The sequence below is a fragment of the Bos grunniens genome, chromosome X, assembly GCF_055505025.1.
Source record: "Bos grunniens cultivar Pamir isolate PY7600 chromosome X, Bosgru_T2T1.0, whole genome shotgun sequence".
Taxonomy (NCBI): domain Eukaryota; kingdom Metazoa; phylum Chordata; class Mammalia; order Artiodactyla; family Bovidae; genus Bos; species Bos grunniens.
In genome coordinates, this window is record NC_141194.1 from 126,189,571 (window position 1) to 126,205,955 (window position 16,385).

At 46.3% G+C, this 16,385-nt stretch overlaps 1 protein-coding gene across 1 annotated transcript; it reads right to left on the reverse strand.

The window, feature by feature from the left end:
- Positions 1–4,295: 4,295 nt before the first annotated feature.
- On the reverse strand, positions 4,296–13,236 carry LOC147341325 (zinc finger protein 75D-like). Its single transcript, XM_086389184.1, has 5 exons — positions 12,691–13,236; positions 11,325–11,514; positions 10,536–10,627; positions 10,080–10,206; positions 4,296–4,605 (listed from the first exon to the last, which is right to left on the reverse strand). The coding sequence occupies exons 1-5, from the start codon at positions 13,135–13,137 to the stop codon at positions 4,379–4,381; spliced, it is 1,083 nt and encodes a 360-aa protein (XP_086245310.1). The 5' UTR covers positions 13,138–13,236; the 3' UTR covers positions 4,296–4,378.
- Positions 13,237–16,385: the final 3,149 nt, after the last annotated feature.

A 16,385-nucleotide genomic window follows, 5' to 3' on the forward strand; every position in this document is an offset into this window, starting at 1 on the left:
ACCCATCTCATCATAAATTTAAGGATTTGTTCATACTTTCTCAATCTGTTCCACTGATCTACATGACTATCTTTGTACAAGATGCATACTGTTTTGATTGCTGTGGCTTTATGACTTCTGGAATAGGTATGATAAATCCTTCAACTGTTTTCCTTTTTCAAAATGTTTTGGCTATTTAAGGTGATATAAATGTATATTCCGCATACATTTTAAGATCAGCTTGTCAACTTCTACAGGAAATTCAGCTGAGATTTTGATAGATATTGGGCTCAATCTACAGATAAACTTGGGGAAGGTTGTCATATTGAGTCTCCCAATCCATGAACTATCTTTACTAAGTTTAAATTTTCTCAGCTATGTCTTATAATGTTTTAAGTAATTTTTAGTTTTCAGGTCTTATTCATTTTTTATGGGATTTATCCCTAATGTTTTATTCTTTTGAAGGCTATTGTGTATCCAGTTGCTTTCTTAATTTCATTTTTGGAATTTTTGGTGCTAGTATGTACAAGTATAAGTGATATTTTGATGTTGATATTGTGTCCTGTTGGCCTTGCTAAATTTGTTTATGGGTCTAGTGGCTTTTTTGTGTCTGTGCTTTACTTGTTATTTTCTCCATACAGGATGATCTGTGAATAAATAAAGCTTTATTTCTTCCTTTCCAATTCGGATGGATTTGTCAGGGTAGGGGGCTTATTCCATTTGCTCAAGCTTCCACTGCAATGATGAATAGAAATGGCAAGAGTAGACACCATGCATTGTTCCCAATATTAGGAACATTCTTTCACCATTAAATACTATGCACACTGAGGTTTTTTATAGACTATTTGCCAGAAGAATGAGTTCCTAACAATTTCAATGTTCTTAAAAGATGTTAAAATCATGAATGGGTATTGAATTTCACCAAATCCATGTTTTAAATCTTTTGGAATGATTATGTATTACCCCTTTGTTCTCTTAATATGAAGTATAACATTCACTGGTTTCCTGCCATGACCCCACCCAATTATAGCCCTCAGGATGCTCCCCTCCCCCAGCTTCTGGCCACCAGAGTCGGGTGAGCTCACCAACAGACCCTCTCCTCCAAGGGGGCACCACACCAGAAACAAGAGGCCTCCGTGTTTTTTTTTATTGAACTCAAATGATTTTTTTTTATTAACTTAGATAGACACAAGATTTGACAACACTGAAAACAAGAACATTTCTCTGACCAGACTGCGCTGACTGGTGGAGAGTTCATCACACACAGAAAAGGGAAAGCTGTCTTATTCAAGTCGGTGATGGCGTAGAACCTCCACTGCCTGAAAAAGAGATTGCAAATAAATAAAGTACACAGAGAGGAGAGCAGCAGAGGCCTAGTGAGGAGATGAGGAAGAGGTGGGAGAGCAGCAGCAGCAGCAAACTACTCAAGATCAAAATAGTAAGAAAAATAGTGGCAGGAGCACGTGCTGAGGACGTGTCCCCGCCCCTCCCACAGCCAATACCTTTGGGGGCAGACAGCCCCAGCCAGAGCCCCATGGGGAGGGGGGATTCTCTGCAGGTGATGATGGGTCTCTAAGCCCGGGGCCCCTGAATCTCCAACATACTTTCTCCACTTTGGGAAGCGGCCTCCCAGGGCCCAGGCAGCTCCAACAGAGCTGGGAGCCTGGGGAGGACAGGATGCCCGTCCCCCAGAGCACACCCACTTAACAGCTCAGCACCGTCTGCAACGCACAGCCACTCATGTGTGCATAAACACTCACACACACGCATTCACACATGCACACTGACATGTATATTCACACTCTCACACCCGTACCTTCACACACACACATCCGTGCATTCATCTGCACTCATACCCATACACTCATCCACATACACCCACACACACATCCCCACGCTTACACACTCAAGCCCTCATGCATGAACATGCAAATTCACACACACATCCCCACACTCACACATGCACTCAACATGCACACTCACACACCCATTCACACACAGGCACGCACATATTAAGTAAAGACCCTCCCTAGTGCCCTCCCCAGGTCCTCTCAGGCTGGCCCAGGAAGGGGCTGCAGCTGGGCATCCAGTCACACGGAGGATGAGATCCAAACTTGAAAAGGACATATTTACGCATCAGCCCCAAGGAGGCCCCTGGTCCTCCGCTCCTCTCCTCCCCTGCAGCCCGTGTCACAGTCTCTCAGAACTCCAGGGATGCAGTCCAAAGGCTGGCAGTCTCCCGGAAGTGGTCCTGGAGGGACACAGTTGGGGTGGAGGAGGGGCCACCAGGACCAGGGGTTTCCAGGCAACTTGGCACAAGGGAGGAAGCCATCAGCGCCCTTCCGTCTGTGGGAATCTGCGGGGCGCATGTGGTAGCCTGGGTACAGCCTCAGGCCTCAGGGTGAGGCAGGCAGAGCTCTTCAGCTGGGCCCTGGGTGGCTGAGAAGGGCACATGGTGTGAGGCTCAGCCCCTCTGTCCCAGGGGCAACCAGGCTGCTGTGGTTCTTAGTCCCAGGAACTGAGGACCAGGACCGCAAGCAATCAGTGAGGGGGCAGATGTGGATGTGGGATGTGGGTGAGGGCCAGGGCCTCTCCCGGCTCCCCTCAGTGCCGCTCCTGGTGCACCAGTCAGCAGCACAGCCAGGACCGCTGCAGGCCCATCCAGAGCAGATGCTCCTGTGTGATCCTAGCAGGAGGGGCAGCCTGGAGACAGAGACATGGGGTCATGTGTGGGTCTCAGCTCCACCCCACCCACTTGTATCCCTTCCCTCCTATTACACTCGGCCCCAGGAGTCAGCCGACACTCCCACCCAAACTGAGAGGCCTGTGCCACTCAACACCAAGGAACCCCTGGTTAAGCCTTGCATGGGGCTTGGGTTGGGGTGGGGAGGTTTGTGTGTAAGGACCTTGCTCCCCAAGGGGGTTCTGGGACTCATCTCTCCAGTGACCGTATCAGCTCAGACTGTCCCCCAGTTCTTGCCTGTGACTTGCTCTCACCTTCCCTGCCACGGGCCTCTCTCTCTCTCTAGATCTCTTGGGAGCCTGTGCTCCCCTCCCCCATCCCACTGTGCCAGGTCTCCCAGAGACTGGGGGGCAGGTAGGCCGTGCAGACCCAGAGGCAGGTTCAGCTCCCCCACTTCTGATCTATGTCACAAGGGCAAATGTCTCCCTTCCCAGAGCCCAGCAGGTGGGGAGAACCTGCTCCACCAGAGTGTCTCTAGCTCCATCCTTCCTTCCCCATGCCAGTACTGGATCACCAGGCCACCCCTTCCCTCGGGCTCTCCACCTGGAAGGCCCTGCCTCTCTTCGAGGGGTCAGGCAATTTTCTCAGGTGCTCCCCAGGCAACTCTAGGGTCAGGGGTGCCCCAGGCAGGGATTTGACTCTCTGGACAAGACCACGGAAGGGGCGGTTCACCTTCTATAAAACCAGTTCCTGCAAGAAAAACATGGGGACTTGAGAGTTGCCTCTTCACCCAGAGATGTCCCCGTCTCCCCAGTTGTTGCCTACCCTACAAGCCTCTTCTCCATCTGCTCTCCCACCCCGGCCTGACAGCTGCCCGCCACTCAAGGAGACCCCCACTTTCCCAAATCCTTTGGGACACAGGGGCTGCTGGAGGCTGTCCAGGACTGGAGCAGCGCATTCTGTGGCACCAGGAGGGTACTGGTAGGAGGTGGAGGGAGCGTGGCTGAGATGGGGCAGGGCTGGGAGGAACACGTATTTCCCACTCTTCCCTGTCCCCTGATGCAAAGCTTTGGAGGGTGGAGAGGAGCAAGAGAGACAGCAGGAGCAGGCAGAGAGCAGTCCCAGAGACCTGCCAGGAGGAAGTCTTGTGAAGGGCTGAGAAAGTGACAGACCTGGGCTTGGGCCAAGAACACAACCATCCGTCCAGGCTGCCTCTTGAGGGGTGGAGGACAAGGGGGCCAGCATCCGCTCTCTTCTAGGGCTTTCTCAGGGCCTCTCCAGGGCCATTTCCCTCCATTCCCCCGTGTTCAGGTGACACTACCGGGGCCATGGGCCGAGGTGATGGGCTGACCCTCCGAGATGCCCAGGAAGTTGCCTCTCATCCCCAAGTTGGAAATATGACAAGGTTGTCCAGAGGGCCTGTGTGCACCCTGCCTTGCCTGCTCTTGGCTTGGCAGCTTTCCAGGCTGGCTTCCACGGGTCCCTTCCTCCCCCAAGCCCCCCAGGGGCTGGATATGTAGATGCCATGGCAACAGCCTCCCTCCAGCCCGCAAGTCCAACCTCTGGCCTCCTACCTTTTCGGTCAGGGTCAATCATTCATGTTTCTGATGAAAAATTTCTTTCTTCTGCTCCCTCCTTAGGCTAAAGTGAAACAACAGGTTGGCTGCACTCAGATAATTTCCTTGAGTTTCATGGAAAGGGCCCGTTTTGAGAGTTTCAGTGCAGTTTGTCACCAGGCACGAAGTGGCTGGCGAGAGCTGGGGCTTCGGGACTGCGAGGTCGTTTCCGTACCCTGCATGTATCACCGTGATTTTCATTGCCCACTGTTATCTCAGCATCTTTCATTGTGGCCTTTCCTAATACTTCGCATCCTGATGGTTGTATCTCTAATGTAGGAAGAGATACAGGTGGGTCATTTCCAGTGTCATTTGTGAGCTTTAACCCTGTTGGAATAAACAGAAGAATCAGCCATCTGTTTCGCAGAACAAGAAAACTGTCGGCATGGAAGAAAAATCAATGCTGACAGCTTTTTAAAAATACAGGAAACAAGGGATTTTTGGTCCAATCTGGACAAAATGGCACAGACCCATTTTTCCCTGGTCTTCCTTTCTGGGCACAACTACAAATCCATTTAAGAATGCAAGATACAATGAACAGAGAATTCTATAAAGTGGTAAGAGGAAGGCAAAATGGTTTGGGACTCCAGGACTGGAAGAGTAACACAGTAGGTATCTTACATCCCCACATCCAGAAATGTAGGCAACCCAGATCTCGTGTTTTCCAAATCTCAACCGAGCAACAGAAGGCTACCTGAATAGGCTCACTCCATCCGCAATCGGAAACGGGAAACCATCTTACAACATCAGAACTCCAATCGGAGACGTAAGATTGGTCATGCAGAACTAGCAAGATGGACCTAGCTAACCAGCCACTAGCAGCCGGCCCCAGGAAGCCTCTTCATCCCTAAGGGTCAGAGGTTCCCACTGAGAGACACTCTAGCCTAAGTAATGATCTTCCTCATTCCTCACTCTCTGGCAGCATGAGCAGGAGCACATGGGAATCCCAGCAGTACCACATAAATCGAGGAGACCAAAATAATACCATAAAGGCTCTGAAAATTAAGCTGTCACTAGACACATATTCCACAAAGTAGAAAAGAACTTACATGCTAAACTAAAACAGAGTGACTGCCCATTAAAATATTTAAATAGGACTCAGACTCTCCTAACATAATAGACAAAATGATCAGGATACAAAAAAACAGATCACAAATCACACAGAACACCTAGAACCAAAAAAAAAAAAAACCAAAACACAACCTGAGTGAGAAAAAGCAATCTGACAAAAATGGAATCAGATTGGTAATCAAAACCACAAAGGCAACAGAAAAATTTTAAATATATGGGGACAAATGGAAATATACTTCTTAATAATCCATGATTCAAAGAGAAAGTCTCAAGGGAAATTTAAAAATACATACTTAAATGAAAATGAAATTATATAATATAATCAAAATATGTGGAATGCAGCTATAGGAATGCTCAGAGGAAAATGTATAGCCCTAAAGGCACACAACAGAAAAGAGGAAAGCTCTCAAATAAATAATCTACGTTTCTACCTGAAGAAGCTAGAATAAAAGGAAAATAAAAATTGAAGGAATAATAAAGATGACAGCAAAAATTAAACAAAAAACTTGCTCCTCAAAAATTAATAGAACTGATAAACCTGTATTAACTTAGGCAAAAATGAAAGAAGATGCAAACCATCCATATCAGGAAGGAACTGGGTCTATCACTACACGTTCTGCAGCAATTAAAGAGATAATAAGGGAATACTATCAGCAACTTATGTTCACAAATGTTAAAAGTTAGGGGGAAATGGGTAAATTTCTCAAAATCTACAAACTACCAGAATTCAACCAGTGTGAAATAGATAATCTGAATAGCACTCTGAAAATTAAAACTTGAACTCATAATTAAAAAGCTGCCAAAACAGACATCTCCAGATTCATATAGTGTTACTGGAGCATTCTACAAAGTATCTATACAATTAACACCACTTTTATATCATCTCTTCCAGAAAACAAGAACTATTACCCAAATCATTTCATAAGGCCAGTAATTACCCTGATAACAAAATCACACAAAGACAGTACTCAGAAGGAAAACTACAGACTAACATCTCCCATGAACTTCAACACGAAAATCCTCAACAAAATATTGGCAAGCTGAATGTAACAGTATGTAAGCATTATATACCGTGATCAAGTAGGATTTCCATATTTGAAATCAACCAACATAACCCACCATATATCAACAAGCTTTGAAAGATCATAATCCCATTGACTGACACAGAAAAGTATTTGACAAACCCTACATCCATTAACGATAAAAAAAACTCAAGAGAGACTTCCCTGGTGGACCAGTGGCTGAGACTCCACATTCCCAATACAAGCGGCCCAGGTTCAATTCCTGGTCAGGGAACTAGATACCGAAAGGACGCAACGAAGAATTTGTATGCCACAACTAAGTGTTCACACACTTCAACTAAAGAGATCCCGAGTGCTGCAATGAAGACCCAGCACAGCCAAAAATAAATAAATAAAACCCTAGGAAAGTTAGGAATTATTATCAACCTGATAAAGTATCAATAAAAACCCTGCACGAACATCACATGTAAAAGTGAAAGACATAACGTTTCCATGATAAAACTGAGAAGAAGGCAAGGATGTTTGCTCTCACCATTCATATTCAACATTGTACCAGAAGTTGGACCTACTGCAACAAGGCAACAAATAAATAAAGAAATAAAAAGCACTGTAGATCATGTGACTATGTATAAAAACCCCAAGAAATTTACCAAAAAACGCCTTCCTAGAACTCATAAGCAAGTTCAGTAGGGTCACAGGATAAAAGAAGAAAACATAAAATTAGAGGCAGACCTATATAAAAACACTGAACATTTGTTTTAACAAAAATTTAAAATAATACCATTTACAGTTATGCCAATGAAAATTAAATGCTCCTGCATATGCTTGGCAAACATGTAGAGGATCTGCACACTGAAAATTATAAAAAGTAGATGAATAACTAACACAAACATAGATAAAATAAATTTTTTTCTCTATCAGAAAGTTGGTGATGGGACTTCCCTGGTGGTCCAGTGGTTAAGAATCCACCTTCCAATGCAGGGGACTCAGGTCTGATCCCTGGTTGGGGAACTAAAATCCCACATGCCCCAGGGCAATGAAGCTAGCACCCTGCAACTAGAGAGAGCCCTCGAGCTCTAACTAGGGAGGCTGCACACCACAGTAAAGACCCAGTGTAGCCAAAATAGATAAGTAGATAACATTTTTTAAATGATGAAAGAAATCAAAGAAAACTTGAAAAACATACTGCGTTCATTGTTTGGAAAAATCAACACAGTAAAGAGATCATTCCTCCTCAAATTCACATATAGTTTCATGTTATTTCTAGCAAAATTCCAAAAAAGTTTCTTATAGATAAGCGTATTCTAAACTTTACATGGAAAGGGACAGGCCCTAGCATAGCTTAAAATAAAATTGATCTTGACAAAATACAGTGGGAAGAAAGACTCACACATAACTCGATGGAACAAAACAGATACACAAGTATGCCCAACTGATTTTGACCAAAGTGCAAAAGCAATTCAATGGAGGAAGGCCAGCCTTTTCAATAAACAAGGCTGAAGCAACTGGACCTACACAAGCAAAAACACAAATGAGCTTCAATCTAAATTTCATATCTTATATAGAATCTACTCAATATGAATCACAGACTTAAATGCAAACTTAAAAAACTTTTAGGAAAAACATAGAAAATTTTAGGGATCTATGGCTAGCCCTGATAGCAAAGATAACCGGTAAAAAGAAAAGTGAAAAACTGGGCATCAAAATAAAAAACTTACTCTGTGGAAACCCATGGGAAGAGGATAAAAGGAAAAATATACAGACTTGGGGAAACTACTTGCAAACCATATACGCTAGAAAGCACTACAATCTATACAAGAACTCTCAAAATTCAACACTTAAAAAACAACCAAATGAAAACCATGGCAAAGGCCGTTTCACTGAAGATAATATAAAGATGGCAAATAAGCACATGAAAAACTACATCATCATCAGCTATTAGCGAAATGCAAGTCCAAGCCACAATGAGATAACATTACATACTTAACAGAAAGCCAAAAAATTTTTAAGTGGTAATACTATTAAACAATGGCAAGAATGTGGAGAAAGGATCACATCCATTGCTGGCCAGGAAGGTCAAATAATGCAGCCACTCTACAAACCAGTTTAGCATTCAACATCTAATTACCATATGAAATGGCAATTTCACTCTTTCACTCTCTATCCCAGAGAAACGCAAACTTACCATCTCTACACAAAATTCTGTACAGGAATGTTCATGGCAGCTTTATTCACAATAGCCCAAGACTGAAGACAGCAAAAATATCTTTCAATCGTTTATCAATATTACAGAACACTTCTCAGCAGTAAAAATGAATGAACTACTGATACACACAATAACTCAGATGAATTTCCAGGGAATTATTGTGAAGGAGAAAAGTTAATCTCCCAAAGCTCTATTTTTGAAATGACAAAATTTTTGAAAACTGTAAGCAGATCAGTGGTTGGCACAGGTTGGTGATGAGGTAGGGTGTGGGAGGGAAGGGTGTGTTGTTGTATTGATAAAAGGGCAACAGGAAGGATCCTTGTGGTAATGGATCTGCATTGGGGTGGTGAATATACAAACCTCCACGTGATCAAATCTTATATAACTAAATACATACACACCCACCAATGAATACAAGGAAAATCAAAGTATGAATAAGGTCAGTGGACTGTACCCATTTTATTATCCTGGTTGTGACGTCATGTACGTTTGCAAAAGTTATCACTGAGGGAAAATGGGTAAAGCGTATATGGGTTCTTTGAATTACATTTTAAATATGCTTGTGAATCTACAAGTCAGTCAATAAAGAGGTTAATTTTTAAAAATATAGAGGAACAAAATCTTAAAATTGTTAAGCCTTTATAAAGGCTCCTATTAAGGAATTTTCTCCTCTTCCTATATGTACGTTTACCTCAAAGAGACTCTCCAAGAATGTCCTCGAACTCTTAGGGACGTTGGGTCTGTGGTTCTTGCCCTTGTGCTAAACAGATCACTTTAAGTTTAGGGTGCAATGATAACGCTCTGAGAATAAAACTTGGAGGTCATGGACTGCCATCTAAATTCCAGACTATTTTCAGAAAAAGCGAATAACTCTCTATACTTTTATTTACTCCAAACATTTAAATGGGCAGAATCTTAAACTCAGTATCTTCTTTATATTCTACCGTGGCTGTGGCTGGATGTACAATGAGGAAGCTAGGAACTAACCCTAAGGACACATGGAAACGTCGTGGGACAGGAGTCTTGTGGTATTCCAGCAGACCTGGTTAGAGATGAGGCGGCAGAGACCAGGATGGTAAGAGCAGAAGAGGTTGAGACATGGTTGTATTCAGGAGCTCTTTTGAAGACAGAGTTAAGAGTACTCGCTCCCTGATTGGCTGGGGGGTAGGGGATAACAAAAGGACTGGAAAAAAGGATAACTGAGAGTTTTGGGGCCTGAACACCTGGGTAAACTGTGCTTTCTACTGACATGGAAAAGATCTGGCAAGAGTGGGCTTGCAGGGTAGGGCAAGAGTATGATAGATCAAGCAGTCTACTTAGGAGAAAGAGGTGTATTTGTAAAAAGCTCTCCAGGTGATCTGGATCTGCCTTCCCTCTCCCCTCACACCATCAAGCTGAGAACCAACCCACTGCTGGGACACTCTCACAGGTGTGCATTTTCCATGAACTGAGGATGTAACAGATTGCTCAATTGCTGTACAAAGGAAAGGAAGACTCTTTACCTACAGAGGCGACATCCTCATAGAGTTCCTGCATTACATCAAGGTAGAGGGTCTTCTCATCAGGGGTCATTATTTTCCATTCTTCCTCGGAAAAATACAAGGCCACATCTGCAAATGTCAACGGACTCTAGAGAAGAGAGTAAGTTGTAGTTCAGTACTCGCTACAACAGAAGCCGTCCTATCACTCATTTCTGAATTACATGGGAGGCCAGTTACCAAAAAAGTTAAGAGAAGATTCAAGGGAAAAGGAGTGAGATGACAGGAAAGGTGCCCAAGAGATCAGTACACGGCTTGGGAGGTGCCCAATCCCACAGCGCCAATCCTAGTTGCCTAGGGAACACCCTGGGCTAATGTGCCTCAGAGCATCTGCTGTGTAAGGCAGGATCATGGGCAGCAGAGAAAAGCAGACAAGGCCACATTCAGGCTGCCTGAAAACGCTTGTAAAGTACAGCTCACCTGGGACATAGGCAAGGTGAGCTTAGATGCCAACTTGCAGCTTGGGGTGCTTTTCTCCTCAGAAAAGGTTGGACTCTCTTCAGCAGGCACAGCTGTGGGGAAGGAGCCAGAAAAAAAATATATTTTTTCTGTTTATGAATACCCCAAACCAACTTCTACAGTTTAGGACTCCCTCAGTAAAGACAGCTCACCTTCACGTGTGTGTGTGCACACACGAGCTCACACATGTGCACCACAAGTGGCCTTCTCATAAATTAGAACCAAAAAGCCACCACTCCATAGAACTGGTTCCCAGTTTTCATTAAATGAAAGGAAATCCACTGCTTTTCCTCTCATTAAAGAAAATGTTCACTGAGCTAGGCAAGCATTAGAGGTGTTTGAAAATTAAAACCTTGGTGGGAAACATGGGAGATTTCTTTTATCACTTTTTTCCTGGTGTACAATTCTCTTCCCATTCTGCCACTGACAGCCCATTTCTGATCCCAATTTCTCCTCTAACTTCTAATGGTGAGATGACCCCCCTGCCTTGTCCCTGCTCTACCTTCTTCTCCCCTCTCAAATTTCTATAGAGAAAGGTCCACATTGTGAATACCAGGGTTCTGTGGTTTGGATGCTTCTGTACCCCAGAATGGCCTTCACCTTCACCCACCACAGACCTACTGTACTCTCACTAGAAACACATCCTAACTGAAAGCATGACTGGGCACCTGGAAAATTCCCATGCAATGCTCCCTGAACCAATTACTATCACAGCTCCCAGGAGAATATAATGATGATGAAACTCCTCACCTCCTTTATCCACAGGCTGGCTTTCTTTGTGAGTATTCCAGCCCGGATCCTGCAGTACTTGGTATATATTCGAACATGCTTCCTGGAACACACCCACTGGCTGGGGCTCTGCTGGCTTCCACTTAAAGCCTGGGGCCACTGCTGTTCCTCCCAAGAGCGCTGTGTCATTTCCCAGTTGATGGGTTGTGACCTAAAAATAACCCCCATCCTCATTAGAAAAGAGCTTTTGGTTTTGGGGTGGTGATGGAAGAACAAATAAGAGTAGAGTCCAGGTTTGGGGAGCAGTAAGGAAATTTTTAAAAATGAAGAGATATTGCGCCACGATTTTCTCACAAAGAACTGTACACATGATCTGGGAAAATCAGATTAAAATGAGAGAAGCTATGACTTGCTTGCCTCCACACCTCCTTGGACAGTCACAGCTCAGGCCAAGAGCAGGGTAGGGGTAGGCTGTCTGTTCTCTCACTGCCTCCAATCTCTTGCTTTCTAGGCTTGGATCCTTGCTTTAGTGGACTTTGATTTTCTAGTTTCCTCTAAAGAATAAGAAAATGAATAAAAGAGGGTTTTCTGTCAGGTGGATTTTCCAATCCTCCCACGTCCAGGGAACAATTTCATGGAGAAAGGGGATGCAGCGGAGGAAAAAATGGGGAAAGAGCTGGATTCAACTTTCTGCCATATACTTCAGGTGTATAAGACACTTGTGCTCCTCAAGGCGGGGCTCTCAAGGACAAGTAGGCTGCCATCGCCCCAGGGCAGACCTGGTTACCCACTCACCAGCAAGGCCAAGGCAAAGCAATGAAGGCAGGCCATGGAGACGCTTTTCTCCTGGCCCTGCGATGTGTGTTCCCAGCCCAGAGAGCACCACCCCTCAGCATTCAGATTTTCTCCATTTTACTGTTAGCTTTTTTCTTCTTTCTGATCCTTGTTTCCCTTTTCTCTTTCCATTTCCTCTCTTTCTTTGCAGTCTCCCCAGAAAGGTTTGATTTATACTTTGGCTGCTACCCTCTCCTGCCTTTGACCTTTAAAACCCTGCATTTGGAGGTTTTTTCCTCCCTTCCTAGCATTTTCTTGCCTTTTATTTCTTGGCTGCTAGGTCCTATCTCCTTGGCCATGCTAGGCCAGGCCCACCACCTTCAATTCACCCTGGCCCTAAAGAGGGCAAAATGCATTTCTTTTTCTAAGGCCAGGAAAAGACTCTCAGGAACTCCCCAACCTGGAAGCTGTCAGTGCAAGCCTGTGATTTCAGATTGCACTTAGTTATTCTAAAGGAACAACAGAAGAGTGACTTAATCCATCTCATTCTCCAATTATTGACCCCACTTTCACCCTCTTTCACAGTGTACATGTAAGGAATCTTTCTGCTCACCTCATTGCTTATTCCACCAGATTCTCTCTGAAAGCGGTCTACCAGGGCCACAGCCTCTTTGACGTTCTGTGGATGATACTTCTGCACCCAGTTCTGGATATGACTGGGCAGAACGTCCAGGAACTGCTCCAGCACCAGCAATTCCAAGATTTGCTCTTTTGAGTGGATCTCTGGCCTCAGCCACTGAGAGCATAATTCCTGCAGTTGGCTGACAGCCTCATACGGTCCAGGTGTGTCATGGTAACAGAAGCTCCGGAAGTGCTGGCGAGCACTCTCAGGATGAAGACTGCCCATCTGTGGGCTGGATTTCTTACTCTTATTGGAACTCTCTTTCACAGACCTCTTAGTCCCCTGTAAAACCTCCACATGTGGGTACAAGCATGCAGGCGCCTTCACAGGGCTCATCATTATTTGCTCTGGGAACAGCTTTTCTTCTATTTGTGACATCCTCCTGGGCCACCTGATAACTGAGGCCTTGTCAGCTTTGGTACAAAACCAATGAGTGGATCTTCTCCCCAAGGGCACTGAGAGAGGGGAGGAAAAAAAAAGTACACGTCAAGAAGAAAGCCACATGACACACATTTACTTACTTATCAGAGAAGAAGAACAGAAAGTTATCAGAAAAGGAGGAACAGAAGTAACCGTTCTGCCTCCTCTTTAAAATTAACTGCCACTCGTGAAGGCTCAAGACTCAGGACATGTTTTCAACCTTTCCTCTGTTACCCAAGTTTGAAACAAATATACAACTCTGGAAAGAGAAATGCTAGTTCATCACTTTTTCTTTAAGGTTGAGGGATGAAAAAACTTACATGCATTTGCTAAAAGGAGCTTTGATGTTATCCAATACTTAATCTGTGTACTTCCTGTCCCACCTTTATAAATGGGGGTATTTGACTTTCTCTACATTTTAATAGATCATTCCAGTTTCTTATCCTCAGTGAGATGAGGGACAACCGCTCTGTCCCTTCATCTTCTTATGCAGACTGATTCCTTTGCTTCATGGAACATCTAGATTATCTTTTTCAGCATATTAATACTTGAAGGCAAACTGAAACACTCAGATCAGAAAAAAATTAGAGAAAAAGTAACCTTATTCCTTTCAGCAAGTTTCGCCCACTAAGCTATTAGATGGCATTAACACTGCTTCATTGGCACCTCCTGGGAACACATATGAATGTCACTGTGGCCTTGTTCACAGAACACAATGGCACCCCACTCCAGTACTCTTGCCTGGAGAATCCCAGGGAGGGGGGAGCCTGGTGGGCTGCCGTCCATGGGGTCCCACAGAGTCGGACACGACTGAAACGACTTAGCAGCAGCAGCAGCAGCAGGAGCCCCTTTCTACCTGTGTATGAAATTTTCTGCTCACTTAACTAGAAAAACTGACAGCTCGATTTGTTTCCAAGATATCCAAACGTCACACTCTTAAAACACACACACACACACACACACACACACACACACACAAACGGAGAAACAGGGACGATTAAGGATCTTCGGAAACAAGAAAGGTCCTAGAAAAGGTAACCCTTGTCTTGACTTGACATTTCCTCAGGGTCATAGAGATTTTTAAGCAAGGCTGACGATGGCCTTGAGAGTCTGATTTTCTCAGAGGTGACCCAAGAGAAACAACAACAAGGCTCTTTCAAGGAAGCCACAGGTGTTCAAAGGAATGGCTCCAGAGGTACAGGGACACTTCCTGCATTTCTCTGTCAGCAGAAACTAATGTCTTGGAGGCTGAAATGACCTCTTTCTCGGAGCTTCCCTGCTAGCTCAGTTCCGCCTGCAATGCAGGAGACCCCAGTTCGATTCCTAGGCCGGGAAGATCTGCTGGAGAAGGGACAGGCTACCCACTCCAGTATTCTTGGGACTTCCCCCTTGTGGCTCCGGTGGTAAAGAATCCGCCCACAATGTGGGAGACCTAGGTTCGACCCCTGGGTTGGGAAGATCCCCTGGAGACGGGAAACGCTACAGTTTCCCCAGTGTTCTGGCCTGGAGAATTCCACGGACTGCATTCGCAGAGAGTTGGACACAACTGCGCGACTTTCAAATTCACCAGTAATATGCTCATAAGCCAGCAGAAATGGGCAAGTTTCGCTGGGTGCCCTGGTAGGCCTTTCCGCCCTACGGCCCACCTCCACCTTCTGGGTCCAAAGTACCAAAAGCTCTCAACACACCAGCAGCCTCCGAGGCGACTTCAGCAGCAACCCTGGGGTTTGTTTCCACACGGTGTCCAGAAGTTTGCTTCCGGAGGTTATATATGACTGTAGGTGCTGGCCTGAGTACCGGCCTCCTCGAGAACAGGTATCGCCGGGTCTCAGACCCACCCGCCGCCTGGCAAAGAAGCCACAGCGACATCGAAAAGGCCGCCCGCCCCGGCTGACTTCCGCCCTTCCCCCCACCCCCGCTGGCTCGTGAGGTATCTCTAAGGGTATGGCTCGGGATTTCTCGAGGCTCTCCTGACCAAACCCCCAAGGAAAATCAGCTTCTCGATTACCTCCACCCAGCTCTGGCTTCCGTGGACGCCAATTCCCTCTTCCTGGGCTCGGCTATCAAGTCACCACACCTCACGCCGTCGCGGGGAGGCAGGCAGGTGCGGGTTCCCGCGCCCCCGGGGGCGGTGCCGGGAAGGCGCGAGGCCCCGGGCGCGCGCGGACCTTGCGACTTCAGTCTCCGGCGTGACCCCTCTAGCGCCTCGAGACCGTACCCCGGCTCGCCATTCTGGGGTCTCGTGCTGTGGGCCGGGCGCCCACCGGAAACGAAAGGATGGCTTCCGGTGGCTGCGTGATAGCCACGCCCATCACCCCCTCTCCTCTGCCCCCCAAACCTGCGTAGGCGCGCACACGCGAGTCAGGAAGCGTCCCGCACGTCCGCCCCATCCTGGGGTCAGCCCCGGATGCAGAAAAAAAGGACAGTTCAGGTCACCGAGTCTCGGGCTCACGGGAGTCCTGGCGGCGCCGCGAAGGAGGTTGTCTCCTGCGAGCGTCCGCGATCTCGGACCCCCGACTTGCCGCGTGTCTTGCGCCCAGATTACTGCCGAATCGCGTTCCAACAGCCGGGGGCCTTTTCTCCCAGGAAGTTCGCCTGGCTAGGACCCCTGTCCCCGAAAGTCATCACTAGGATTGTCCCAGGGACTCGAGTTAAGAGGCTTTTGGTCCTCCTGGCCAGACCCCTCGCTGGATCAGGAGCAGTAGTCCCTGATATTTTAAAAATCCTTTTCTGGTTTGCAGGCACGTGCTTCCCAACTATTATTGTTTATTCTTGATGCTGCTGCTGCTGCTGTGGCCGCCGCCGCCAAGTCGCTTGAGTCGTGTCCGACTCCGTGCGACCCCATGGACGGCAGCCCACCAGGCTCCCCCGGTTCCTGGGAGTCTCCAGGCAAGAACACTGGAGTGGGTTGCCATTTTCTTCTCCAATGCATGCAAGTGAAAAGTGAAAGTGAAGTCGCTCAGTCGTGTCCGACCCTCAGCGACCCCACGGACTGCAGCCTTCCAGGCTCCTCTATCCATGGGATTTTCCAGGCAAGAGTACTGGAGTGGGGTGCCACGGCCTTCTCCGTTATTCTTGTTAGGTAGGTTTGAACCTCCTGGTGTCCCTTCCGTTTACATTTCACTTTGACGTATAAAGAAATTCAGATACAGGACGCGGCGTCCGCAGAGTCACGTGGATTACAGGTGGCAGATATTAGACCAATT